General features: G+C 36.3%; 1 protein-coding gene across 4 annotated transcripts in view; it reads left to right on the top strand.

The window, feature by feature from the left end:
• Positions 1–14,379, top strand: part of SLC44A5 (solute carrier family 44 member 5) — a 312,300-nt gene that overhangs the window by 261,624 nt on the left and 36,297 nt on the right. For all 4 annotated transcript variants that reach the window (XM_074334959.2, XM_074334957.2, XM_074334958.2 and 1 more), the window contains exons 6-9: positions 5,793–5,921; positions 6,890–6,950; positions 10,975–11,098; positions 12,524–12,607. In XM_074334959.2, coding sequence (XP_074191060.2) covers positions 5,793–5,921; positions 6,890–6,950; positions 10,975–11,098; positions 12,524–12,607 — 398 coding nt within the window. The remainder of the gene's footprint in view (positions 1–5,792; positions 5,922–6,889; positions 6,951–10,974; positions 11,099–12,523; positions 12,608–14,379) is intronic.

Below are 14,379 nucleotides of genomic sequence, written 5' to 3'. Positions count from 1 at the left end.
CTGGGAGGTTATTTCGTGTTCATTAGCTTCAGGGCCACCCATTGCTGAGCACTGGAAATATGCCCTCTTGGGGGCCCTATAGCTTCGAAGCTCTCTTCCTGTTGTGCAAGTTTTAGCACCTCAAAGATTATTTTAATAGTCAAAGGCCTTTTCAGGTTAGTTCATGAATTCTTTGGCAGTACAGCTGTCTCAAAAACTTAGTCACTACTGACTTAATTGCTTCTTCTTGGTTCCATGTGCAAATAAACCATACCCAAAGATCTTTTCTAGAATTTGTTTGTAAATCTGCTTCCATTCTTTCTTCTTCATCTCCTTCAAAGACTTTTTATATCTTATTTCCTGCTTAGACTAAAACCAACTTGGGATATTGGCATCTTAGTTCTGTGACCACCTCTCTTACAGACCTTCTTTTCTACCACAGCCACCTACTCCTAAGGTCAGATCCTTGATCTTGTCTGTACCAGTAATTACCACCCTTGGTAATCTCAATTTCAAACATCCCACTATCTGATCATGTCAGTTCCTCTAACATTCCAATGATTCTTCTGCCTCACCAGGACCTACAAACTGCTGATCCTGACTGACCCTTTCCAAGTATCCCTCAGTTCCCTCATATTTTCATCTCCCTCTTTACCTGACGTAGATGCTCTGGTCTCGCTTTAAAACCACTCCCCTATAAAACTCTCAATTCCCTTGACCCACCCTCTTCATTGTATTTCCCTGGGCCAGACCTCATTCCTGGCTAAATGTAGCTCTGCCTATTCCCTGCCTGAATCCAGGCAGCTGTGTTTTCTTGGAGAAAACACACACACACCAGTCCCTTAAATTCAAGACAACTAACTTCACATGGGCCCATATGCTGTCCCACAACCATGCTGGAGACCCCTTGTCCATTCCCTGAGCCTACTGTCCTAGAAAATAATTTCACACTTTTTTATCTCACCTCCAACCTCCAAGCCCTTCTTGCCAATATTCATGTGAGCCTCTGACTATGCTTCCTATTTCACTGAGGAAGTATAAACATTCAGAAGACAACTTTTAAAAGCTTCCACACTGACATACCTTGCCTACTTATTGTCATCTAGGTTCCTATATTTATTCTGCCTTTCCTTTTCTTTCGGGGGTGAACTGCCTGTGCTCCTAAGGCCAGCCGGTCCACTTGTGCCTTAGATCTTATCTTTCCTCACATACGCAAGCATACCCTGACTCCAGAAATTTCCTGTTTTTTTCTTTTATTACCATTTTCATTCTCTACTAAATCATCCCCATCAGTATACAAACATGCTGTTATTTCTTCCAGCTTAAAAAATTACCTCCTTGGTTCCCACATCCTCCTTCAGCTACTGCTCCATATCTCTGTGCCTCTTTTTTTTTTTTTTTTTCCAAAGCTCATAAAAAGAAAAGTCTATACTCAGTGTGTCTAGATCCCTCTCTTCTCACTCTCATTCAGGCTTTTACTCCCACTCTAATTGCCTCAAAATGTTACCATTGACCTCCATATCATTAAACCAACGGTCAGTTCTCAATCCACATTTATTTGATCCAACAACACTATTTAATCAACCCCTCCTCCTTAAAATACTTTGTTCACTGGGTTTCCAGGGCACAACGTTCTAATGTTTCCTCCCAACTCTCTGGCCGCTCCCTGTCAGTCTCCTTTGCTGGTTTCTCTCTATCCTTCCAACATCTTCTAAACATTGGAGTTCCCTCCTCTGCCGAACTTAGTCCTCTTCAAAATCTGCATTTCCTCCTTTGGTTGTCTCAACTAATCTTGTGGTTTTAACACCATCTATATGCTGCCTTACCTGATTTATAGTCCCAGATAAGTCTGCTCCCTGAACCCCAGATCTCTATATCTAACCACCTGTGCAATGTCTCTAGATGGATATTTAGTTGGCATCTCAAAGTTAACATTTCCAAAACTCAATTCCTAATCTCTGACTTCATCCCGAAAATTGTTCCCCAACCCCAACAGTCTTTCCTATTTCAGTTAAGGACAACTCCAAATACCATGGAATCATTTTTGATTCTTCTTTCTCTCACACTCATGTTTGAGCTATCAGCTAATTCCTCTGGTCTCCATTGAAAATATACCCTGGACCAAACTACTTTTCATTATTTGTTCCTTTTTTCAAGGAGATACCTTTTTTCCCCCCCTACACTAGTTCAGTGACCTCCTGACTGGTCTCTCTGCCTCTATCCTTGTCACCACCCCCAACCCCTACAGTCTTTTTTCCATCTAGCAGCCAGTGTAACCCTGGAAATATAAGTTATATCTCCCCTTTGTTCACCACCAACCCCATAGCTTCCCTAGTTACTCAGATTAAAAGACAAAATCCTAACCATGGCCTACAAGCTCCTTTACTGGTTGCCTAACTCTGACCACTGTTAATATGTTATTACTCTCCCTCTGATCACTGCACTCTGGTCACGTTGGCCATCTGTTGTTCAAAGGATCCAGGAACGCTCCTGGCTCAGAGCCTTAGACTTTGCTCATTTCTCTGCCTACGGTACTTTCTTAAGATAACTGTGTCTTGATCGCTCATATTCTTCAAGTCTTTCTTCAAATGACACCTTTGTAGTGAGACCTTCCTTGACTACCTATTTAAAATTGGAATCCCACCCAGCTAATTTTCATCCTCTAGCTTCCTTTCTAGTTTTGTTTTTCTCCATAACATTTATTACCGTCTTATAACAGGCAATTTTACCTATTTATTGTTACCTGCCTCCTCCTACTAGAAGGTAAACTGCTTGAAGGCAAGGATTTTTATCAGTTTTGTTCACTAATGTGTCCCCAGTGCCTAGTACAGGCTCAGGGCAGGTGATCAATAAGAAGGAAGGAAGAGAGGAAGGGAGGAAGGGAGGAAGGAAGGAAGGAAGGAAGGAAGGAAGGAAGGAAGGAAGGAAGGAAGGAAGGGAAAGAAGGAAAGAAGATCTTCCTACTCCCAGTCTAGGAATTTTTCCACAGTACTATATAAATCTATCATTCCCATGATGAAACAAACAAACAAACAAAAATCCTTGCACATTATGCTTTTTTATTGTTTATAAATTTACTAGCTCATCCTTTCTTCATAGCAAATGTATTGTTTTAATCTTCAATGTAACTCTCTCTTTCACTCCCCACATCCTAATTTGTATTAGAGTGTTAAACATATATGAATTGTAAGTAAAACTGATGATGAAAAATTATATTCAGAGTTCCTCTTTGTGGTTACTCAAAGATTCAGAACTGAGTCAGAATATAATTTAATGGTCAGTAAAGCAGACTTGCTTTTAATCTGTCAGGCAATAATTTTTCTAGTGATCCAAGCCCCATTTTTATGTATTATGTTTTTTGTTAACTGCCAGCCTGGTCCAAATATGTGTCACAAGCATTTAAAGGACAGACTATGATCAATTAGGATACCCAACCTCAATGTGACCTTCATTTTTGGCTAATTATACACTGATTGCTACTAATCAGCACCGCATTTGAAGAGAACAAATTGGTCTGATAGAGGCAGAGAGTAAAGAGCAGTTGCTATATTGTTTTTTAACTGCTCATTTTGTGTCTGGAATGAAATTTGATGTGCTTCTCTTTAACAAACCACTTTTTTTTTTTTACCATTTTAATTACTTTCTTTTATGTGTTGCATACACAGTACTTTTATATGTGTAGTATACATTGTATATGTGTATATTTATAAGTATATAAATCATCATGGCCCTAACTCAGTAGTTCCTACCACCATCTAAAGCCTGTGAAAGCATTAGTACGTTCAGTATTCACTTTTAGAAATCCATTTAAATGCATCCAATAGGGGAACTAGTTTAGTTATCTTTCAAAGTTATTTAGTAAATTATCAAAGCCTAAATGTCTGTGAAGTATCTCCTAATATGTTAATGATTTATTAGCTTAGCTCCAATCAGAGTGAACTTTTGGCATTCGCATTGATAATAACCTTAGCCTTCTTCCAAAAAAATGTGACCACGTTGGATGCTACGAATGTCCCTAAACAGTTCTTCAGCTTTCATAGAAAGCTGTGAAACTTTCGATAGTTCCTCTAGAGGTGTATGAGTGTGTGTATGTGATTGTGTGTGTGCACAAATGTGTATGAGAGACTGAAAAAGAGAAAATACATATGGAGGCATGAATGTGGAGATGGGTTGTCAGAAGTTCTAGAAGGAATTGGACTGCTGTTACTACAAAAGAATATTAAGTGTGAGATTTGAAGTGTCCGTTTCGTTTTCTACCTACTACCTCAGCTGTGGGGTGGACACCAAATGTCCTTGTGTACCGCAGAAATGTGACCCAAAGACGTGAAAGAGACGTCAGCTCAGCAGCAGTGTTTTTGCCTAATTGCCAGTGGAGGTTGAGCTGGAATCTGGCCAGTGAAAACAGTTAGCAAAGTGCACAGTAGGGAGATGGAACAAGTCAGAGTGGAGGAGACTTTCACAAGGAGGAACTGATGGCAGAGGATTGGTTGCAAATCTCCTGACTTAATATGATCTTTTAAAAATTATTATTGCAAACAAAAGCAAAACCAATACAGTGCATCTTTTCTGATTCTGCTTTCTCTGCGTGGAGTTACTACTTGGATTTCAGTCACTCCACAGTGGTTCTATGGACTAGCATAGTGATCTGATTTGGCATTGATAGGTCCCCAAAGTTCATTAGTGCAAAATAATTGCATCGGTGACCTGTCTGCCCACATTCGACGGGTGTTGCTAAGACTATTAAAATGATTGATTGCTGCTAATAGCCCTAATTGTGTTAGATTCTTATGGTAATAAAACCCCAATGATGTTTTGAGAATTGTTGAGAATTCACTGGCACTGATACTGTGTTTCCCCGAAAATAAGACCTAGCCGGACAATCAGCTCTAATGCGTCTTTTGGAGCAAAAATTAATATTAGACCTGGTGTTATTTTATTATAATACAAGACCAGGTCTTATATAATACAATATAATATAATATAATACTGGGTCTTATATTAATTTTTGCTCCAAAAGATGCATTAGAGCTGATTGTCCGACTAGGCCTTATTTTCAGGGAAACACAGTAGTTATTTGTGGCATAAATTATCAATGTTTGAAGCACTTTTAATCACCATTTTATTCACATATAGGAAAGGAAGGAAGATTCTACCCGGAAAATGCATAAACTACACAGGCAAAATTAAGCTTGCATTATACTCTTATCTACTAATTCAGAAAATCATAAGAAAATGTTTTATTAAAAGTCCATCACTGTCCTGTGGTAGATGTCACATGAATTTATATGTGATAAAATTTCATAGAACTGCACATAAACATGCGCACACACACACACACACACACACACACACACACACACACAATAAATGCATATAAAACTGGTGAAATCCGAATAATATTAATGGATGATAACAATGTCAGTTTCTTATTTGTGATGTTGTGCTATATTTATGCAAATTATTACCATCGGGCAAAACTGGGTGAAAAGTATGTGGACTCTATCATTTCTCACAGCTGCAAGTAGTGCTATAATTATCTCAAAATCAGAAGTTAAAAATAAGTCCATCATTGTACAGCATCTTATTGTTTTAACAGAACATCAACATCAAAGGGCAAGAAGTAGAGTCTGATATCTAGTACATGAAATTTCATTTTTTACAATAAGATTAGAAAGTTGATTTTAGTTTCTTAGATGGAAACTGGTGCTTTGCTCTTTATAACGGTAGATAATTTAGAAGTTTAACCTTATAGATACTTCCTTGGTTTGTTCAACTCAACTCAGTTCCCACCACTGTGTTTCTTTTCTTCACAGATCTGTGTATCCAAGTGCCCAGAAAAATTTTTAACCTATGTAGAAACGCAACTTCTATACAAAAATGACAAAACCTCTTGGACATACTATAGCCAGTTCTGCAAGTCACCTTTTCCTAAGTCTGACAGGGTATGTGTGTTTAAGTTTAAAACTAGAGAATTTATTTGGTTTCAATCTCAAGTGTAACTAACATGCGTATTTGTAACTGCAAAAGCTCCCATGGATTCTGGGAAATGATACCATTCCGTTAAAACATGTGCACAAATGCATGTGTACATGCAAAACAGATACACCATTTATAGCAAATCATTTTGTAGACTTGGGGGTGTTATTCAAGACTGTTAAGTCTGGTAAGTTAGTTTCAACTCTTTCCTGACACCAACCAATTCTCTACTTGGATGGATTTTTTGCTTTCGAGAACTACTAGGAGCTAATGTCATTTGCAGTCACCATTTCATTAATGCAGGGTTGAAATACCATGGCTACTTAGTAACGAGAAGAATTTTACTTCCAAACCCAGTTTGATAATTTTTCATTAAAAAAAAATCCCCAAGGGTGGCTGGTTAGCTCAGATGGTTAGAGCGTGGTGCTAATAACACCAAGGTTGCTGGTTCAATCCCTGCGTGGGTCACTGCGAGCTGTGCCCTCCTTAAAAAAAATAAAAAGATAAATAAAAATAAAATTTTAAAATCCCCCAAACCCTACCTAAGAGTAAGATTTATAAGGAAATTCTAAAGCTTTATTATATTAATTAGTATTAATGGCTTCTAAATTAGAGAAGATGCTGCATTTTCAGAAGAAAATTTAAGGATTAGAGACTCAGGATGTGACTAAGAAAAATATACATGTCTTAAGAGATGTGCCTTGGTTTCAGTGAGTCTGGTTTTGTTATTGTTGATTTAATTGAATTCCAGTTAGTCAATGTAAGAACAATTTGTCAAACAAGTATGTGGATGTGATACTCTTATAATTACTTTTATTAGGGGAGTAATTTGGAATAATGAGATTATTTTGCAACTGAATTTTTAAAGGACACGTTTTAAAAGTTGTCATCATATAGCCTTTGAAATGTTAACATATTCTTCCTTCCATTTTAGTCTCTCTCACAGATTTTAATGGATGATGATTGTCCAGCAGCGATTTTTCCAAGCAAACCTTGTAAGTGGTTATTATTTTACCTTAGAAACACAGATTCTATGAAGAAGTTATTTACTTCAGTGCCCTTATTTCACACTTGATGAAACTGAGGCCAAGAACAGTTCTACGACCTGCCAAGATCCCAGAGTTAATTAGATCCTAGAGTTAATTAGAAAGAAAGCCGAAGCTACAGCCCATTCTCCTGACTCCAGCCAGGGATAGTTCCACTGGAGTTCTGAGAGTTTTGGAGTTTAGCTGCATAAACACACATACAACAAAAAGATTGAAAATTGATTTTTGAAAGCCCAATCAGATTGATTATTTGGTGCTTTGTGAGAACATAAGCACACAGAGAGACACACCATTACACACCAACCCCAGAAATCAGCCAAAAAGTTTGTTCAGAAATTGCTTACGGTGTGAGGGTAGGACATATACTTGTCTTCATAATTTGAAATTTGAAATATTGATATATCTCCTAAATGATTCAATATTTTATTTCTTTCAAACTTACAAATTTTGTTTAACTCATTTTCCTTTCTTATGGATATAATTTCTAACTACAGAGAATAAAATTTACGTAAAGATGTCCACCACAATGTTATTCCAAAGGACCCCCTCCCCCCAAAAAAAAAGAAAGAAAAAGCAAACAGTCTAATGCCCAAGAGCAAGAAAATGCTTAAAGAAATTATGATATATTCATTAAATGAAATATTGTGGAATTATTAAATATGATAAATATTATGTATATGTTAAATAAAATGCAAAGTTCTATATGCATTAAAATAACAAGCAGGTATAAATTAAAATAAACAACAACAAAAAAACTGTTCAAAGAAAAAAGATTGGAAAGAAACATGCCAAAATATTAAGTGGTTGTTTTGGAGGTGGCAAAATACTGGGCATTTTCTCTCTTCTTTCTTTTTTTTTTCCATTTCTCCATTTTTCCAAACGAGTATATATCTCTTTTTAAATGGAAGAAAGAAAGTAGTCCCCAGTTTGAGCAGAAAGTTAGGTGCCACTGAAGTAGCTACCACCAAACACCATGTCATACAGGATTCCCTCACTGTTAAGTGGGTCACTAAAGACTCTGACACAAAGATGTAGGTTGCACAAGCAATTGACTTTCACTGGGAAGCCTTAGGCAACAAGTGTCTGTAGCAAGAACAATGTTACACATTTTTATGCAAAAAGGTAAAAATAACTCATTAGTCACTGAAGATATAATAGGTATAAAAGTATAAGGCATAGTCCTTCTCTTTACAAGTACAGTTTGGTTAAGTCACACAATATAAAATGTACACTGGTGATTAAAAAAAAAATGAATAAGGCGTCTAGTGAAGGAGATACTAAGGTAAACATTGCAATCAACGCGCATTCCCCCAGTAGGGGATTAACTGTATTACTTAATAGAATAGTATGCAGCTAATAAAATTCACTTATCAAAGTGTTCATAAAAGGTAATAAGTAACATTTAAGAAAGAAACAGGGAGAACACTGCACGTGCTATATGGTTATAACTCTCAAAAAATTTTTTCTTGTAGAGGAAAGACTGAGAGGAAATTCACTAAAATATTAATACAGTTCAGTTCACTGTGGGTGGTAAAACTCTGTATAGCTTGGTATCTTCATTTTTTCTCTATTTTCCAAATACATATTGAGCATATTTAGTAATTGAAGCTAACAAATTAGATGACATACTGCCTAGAAATAATGTGTAGAATAAGATCGGGGGACTGTAGGTGGGAGAAGTCACCTTTAAGCAATGAAAAAGGGGAGGAGTGCCCAGAAAGGCACAGGGAGGGCAGGAGAGAATCTGGACACGTCAGGCAAGGGACGAGGGTTTCAAAAGACAGGGGTTGTCTATTATGTCAAAGACTTAAAAAAGTGAACTCATTCGACAGCAAATTTTTACTGAGTTCTACAGTATCCCAAGAACTGTGCTAGGTAATGGGTTCGAGCAGGATGAAGACTAAAATATATTTGGAGGTTTTGGCAATTAGGTCATTGGGATTACTGGCAGGATACTTTCCATGGAGTGGTGGAGGCAGAATACGATTGGATTAATTGGGACTAGAAGCAGCTGGTTGAGATTACTGTGTCAATTTTGCCAGGGAAGAGAAGGAGAAAGACAGGGAGGATACTGAAGGAATCAGCCATTTTGTAAGTGCCACAGAAGATGGAGGTAGGGAAACAAGAGATCATTGACAACCAGGACAGTCAGGAAAGTCTTTATAAAGATAGGTGACCGCAAGACAAATAGTTTTCTGCACCTACTGCCAAATCTTAAAAGTTTATTTAGAGACCTTACCAGGGTTCAGTGACATGCCTAGTCCAGATAGTCTCATTACCACATTCTTATCTCAAGGGCATTTTCTAGCATGGGGAGGGCAAGCAGAGAGCACATTCTAAGCACAAGGCAGGGGTTGGGAAGCCTCTATTTGCTCAGGTCCAGCAAGTGGGTCAAACCAGAGGTTACATCTTTTTGATGACCTTCTCCAGCATTCCACCCCTTGTAGCCAGCTCATGCAATCACACGCTCCCTTCTGCAGTGTGCCCTGAGGAGTCAGCAAGGGGTTTCATTAGCATGGAGGTGGCTTCCTTGGTGGCTATCTGACTGCTGCATTGGAGGCAGATGCACAGCACCAATACAGGCGCGTGCAAGACAAAAACATAGGTTAAGACAATGACTTCCAGAACCAGCGACCTTTTTTTTTTTTTTTAACCAAGGGGCCAATGATCTGAACTATTGATTTACTAAGTTGCCTGAGCTGGGGGTTAGAACAATCATGGCATTCACTTTTGTCTTCATGATTTAATAAAGATGATGTAGTAACAGACTCATCTGGTATGAATAGCATATAAATATATGTTCTTTATTCATATATATATTTTTTTTATGTTTGGGGGGTGGGCGTGAAAATCCTCTCATCTTGCAGCTGCCCAAACCAAGCCTTGTAAATAAGTTCCCGTGCTTATTAAAAATGCCACCTGCCTGATGGAAGGATAACTGACTCTGGGTGGTGAACGCACAATGGGATTTATAGATGATATAATGCAGAATTGCACACCTAAAATCTATGTAATTTTACTGACAGTTGTCACCCCAATAAATTATTTAAAAAAAAATGCCACCTGCCAATCTGCAGAAGTCTTTTTCTTTAGTTTCTCCTTGCCCCCCACTTATGTGGACTGGTTTCAGATTACATCTGGGAAGCTCCCAGCCAGGGATACGAACCAATGTGCTTCTTATACGAAAAATATATAAATGATCCATTTCTGATTTCTTTTCCCACTTCATTTAAAATTAAAAATATTTTTAGTAATACAGATTTGTAAAGAGGCTAAGATTATACTTAATCAAAATAAACACACACAAGATTGAACGATGAGTTTTCTCAGAAATTATACTAGTCTACAAAGTGTGGGCCTTTTTTTTTTTGATAGCTTTAGAATTTCCATTTACAGCCCTTCCATAAAGCCATGTAAATGAGAAAGATAGAAGGGAGACAAATTATTATTAAAACTTTAGAACAAATAAAAATGTAGTTGTCTCAGTAGTAGCCTAAAGTTTGAGCTGGTTTTTATTTCCCAAGGAATTATTCATTAATCTCCAGTTTCAAGGTTTCACTCTAGGAGTATCTAAGCTTTTTTTTTTTAAAATAACAAAACTAAACTCATCCAGTCATACAGGTAGATGTAGCCTTTTTAAAAATGTGTTCACCATGAGCGATACATCATCAGATACAGCTTTAAAATCCTGTGCTGTGTGTCTTACTTATGGCTAGCGGATGAATATACCAGGTATAAAATAATCAAGTGTAGAATGTAGCTTCAGATTGTGACCATATTTGCTTTCTGTGTCAGTCTTAGAACAATCAGAAAATCTTCTGGTCATCAAGAAATGAGGAATTATCTATATTGAGCAATTTGCACATTGTCTAGCAAGAACTTGGTTATAAATAACAGAAAACTTAAGAAAGGGAAGACATCATGTAGGAAGGAGTAGAAAAGTAATTACCATAATTTTAATTTATTTTTACAGTTCTCCAGAGATGTTTCCCTGACTTCTCTACTAAAAATGGCACTTTAACAGTAGGAAATAAGACAATGTTTGAAGATGGGAAGGGAAAGACAAGAAATGCTGGAGAACTCAGGGCAGCTGCAAAGTATGTCTGTTACATTTCTATTTTCAGTTTTGATGCATCCCATTTTGTACCTAAGACTAAAGCTTCCATTAGGTTAATGGTCATACAGGAAGAATTATATGTTATGAACTATACGTGTCACTGTGGATTGGAGAATTTCGTATGTGTTCATTAAGAAAAGCATCTAAAAGAGAAAAAGGGAGAATCAGAAAGAACAGTCATGTTTTTCAAAATAGTTAAATCTTTCATTATCAACAGGTATAGAAATGAGACATCAGGAAATGTACTGGAAGACCTGAAGATAATTTATTTTTGAATGAACATAATAGAAAATGTTTTTTAAAGCACCATTTTAAAAAAATAACTGAAATAATGAAACTACCAGATGTTTTAAAGGGAAAGGGCCTTAAGAAAGGTGAAACAACCATGACAATGCTATTTCAGTACTGTATCAAATTTCTACATACTAAATACAATGAAGTGAATTTATTGTTTCCATTGGCTGTACACATCATGGTCCACATTATTGGGAAATATAATTTCCTGGGTACACACAAACACACATACATGTATGCACAATTAGAGTGTCAATGTATTGCTTCGTTGTTGAATTAAAAATGAAAAATAAAGATATTCTAAAATTTTATTTTCTTTTCTTGGAAGACTTTAGCAGTCCAAATAGAATAATGCAGTTCCTGCATATTTAGAACATAATAGCAACATGTATGGATTTCACAAATGTAAAGTTGTGTGAAAGAAATCACAAACTAATGCCAGTACAATTGCATTGAAAAAAAAAATTTCAAACCCAAACACCACTGAATTAAATTACCCTGTGATGCATATACAAGAGGTAAAACTAAAGAGAAAACTAGGAAATATTATTAACAGTCAGGATTGTGGTTACTTTAGGGGTAGGGGGTGGTGTTGTAATTGGGACACATGGGGAAAGGGATGACAATATTGTAGTTACATAAGGACGTTACCTTTGATCATTCATCAAACTGGGCATTAATTATTTGTGCACTTTTCTGCGTGTGCCCCATTGTGCCTTCCTGCTACAGAGCTGTCAGGAGTAGGAAGGTGAATTAAAGATGATGTTCATTCTTCATTGATTTTGTAAGTTAAAAGCTGATCTTAACATTTAAATTTGTTTCATATGGTGAGGTTTCTGCAATATTGAAGGCATGTTGTATACATTGGGAAAGGATCTGTTCACCATTTTTGAAAGCCATGTTCTCTCTGTGTGTAGATATAGCCACCTTTGTAGGTTTACCAAAATGACATCTTGTGAATTGTTGTGGGTAGGAAAAGAGTAACTACTGATAAATGATTCTAAAAATATGCTTTCAACAGCAGCTTGCAAAATCCCTTTTATCATAGCATGAAGATTGCTACTTAGTGGTAGTCAAAAAATAATTGATTCTTTTCTTTCTTTGAATTTAGTCGTATCAATAAAATCCTTGATGCAAAGTCACTTGGATTGAGACTGTTTGAAGACTATGCAACAACTTGGTATTGGATTCTCATGTAAGTGAAAACATAGATGTTTTTCCCCAGTCCCGTTCTGATTTTATCTTTATAGAACTCTTTTTTCAAATTCCCCATTTATATTCATGAATGAAAAGTTGACTCAGATCTCAGTTTCTGCCATTTCCTTTTTCATATTGAGTGAAAATGGGGCAAAGATAGTTGGAAATATGCCCAGTGTTAACATAAATTTATGAGTGTAAATTTTAATTGTATTCATTAAATTACTAATAAAAGTACTCTTATAAACATACTCGTATACTTCAAGTCATGTACGGTCAGCATCTATAGTATATTTGCTGCTCATCACATATTACAGTGGATGCAGTGTTATTTCTCTAGTCTTGTTTTCTCATTTGTCCTTCCTTGACTTCTAAGGAATCATCCTTATTTTTTAACACATCCTATCCACATAATGTTTGTTATAATCATCATCAAAGGTCACTGTACTTAATGAGGAGCTGAAAAATATGTATGTAAAAAGTGGAAATTTAAATTTTTCAGGCATAAGATTTATACTCCTAAAAGGTATGGAAAATGCAGTCTCACTACTAGCGTGGGTAAAAGTGTTTGATATATCTAAGGATGTCATTACTATCTGGCTCTTGTGTCACCTTCTTGTGTCTTAAAAGCATCTATTGTCCCCTAGTGATCAAAGAATAAAGTGAAAAATTTTTTAGGTACGTACAAGGCTATTTACAACCTAGCCAAACTTAATTTCCCAGGTTCATCTCCACCCAGGTTTTTTTTATTAACCCTGTATTCTAAACACGTTAAATAGCATGCCCATCCCTAGTTTGTCAAACACATATGTTTTAGCACATTCTGTTCTCTTTCCTACCATTCTCGATCCTTGTGTCCTAGGCAACTTTATCTCATTACTTAAAATCAGCTTTCGCGTCATTTATGAAGTCTTTCTTGACTTCCCCAGATAGAATTACTTTCCCCTCTGTGTTCTTCATACTCATTGTGTGTTTACATACCTATATACACACAACATATATGCCTATCTTCTGTATAACATCTACCATTTTGTTTTTTATTTGCCTGTCTCTTGCCCTCTGATAAACTATGAATTCTTTACATGGTAATTATGTCTAATTCATCTTTGTTTTCCTAACTACTATTATAGTTCTTGGAACATAGAAGACGCATAGAAAATCTAGGTTCAAGGAACAATTATAAAAACACTAGGGGAACTGGATAGATATATTTAACTATAAGGTGCTTAATAAAGTCAAATTGTATTGTGTGTAAAATACTAGTGAGTAACTTTTACCGCTGTAAATCTAGATAGTTTTATGAGATTTTACTCATTTTGATACTTTGTCTTTAAACAATACAGTAATTATTGTCAGTGGATATCAAGATTTTAGGATATATCTCCAGAGTAGAGATTATAGTCTATACTTGATGGTAGCTAAACAATTTTCCTATTGTTAGATCCAAATATCTCTAGATAATTTCCATGTTTCTTTTTTTGTTTGGTTTTTCCACTCTGCCTGTAAAGATATACATTATGATAAACTCTCTGGCCCACTTCTCTCTCTCAGCATACTCACTGAAACCCTCTTCCCCCAGCAACCACTCACACCAGTAGAACGTAATTACCTCCCTTTATTTTCAACTTTTCTGTTCTCATCTATTTAATGAATATAAAGCCAAAGACTGATATTATGTGACCTGGTTTATTCAGTTAGAATTTTTATGCAGGGATTTAAAATACACAGAATGAACAGCTATATTTCCTTTTTTTCCCCCCCTCTGATCTT

The sequence above is a fragment of the Rhinolophus sinicus genome, chromosome 14, assembly GCF_057876585.1.
Source record: "Rhinolophus sinicus isolate RSI-liver-muscle chromosome 14, RSI-T2T, whole genome shotgun sequence".
Lineage (NCBI taxonomy): Eukaryota > Metazoa > Chordata > Mammalia > Chiroptera > Rhinolophidae > Rhinolophus > Rhinolophus sinicus.
This window is presented reverse-complemented; position numbering and strand designations above follow the sequence as displayed.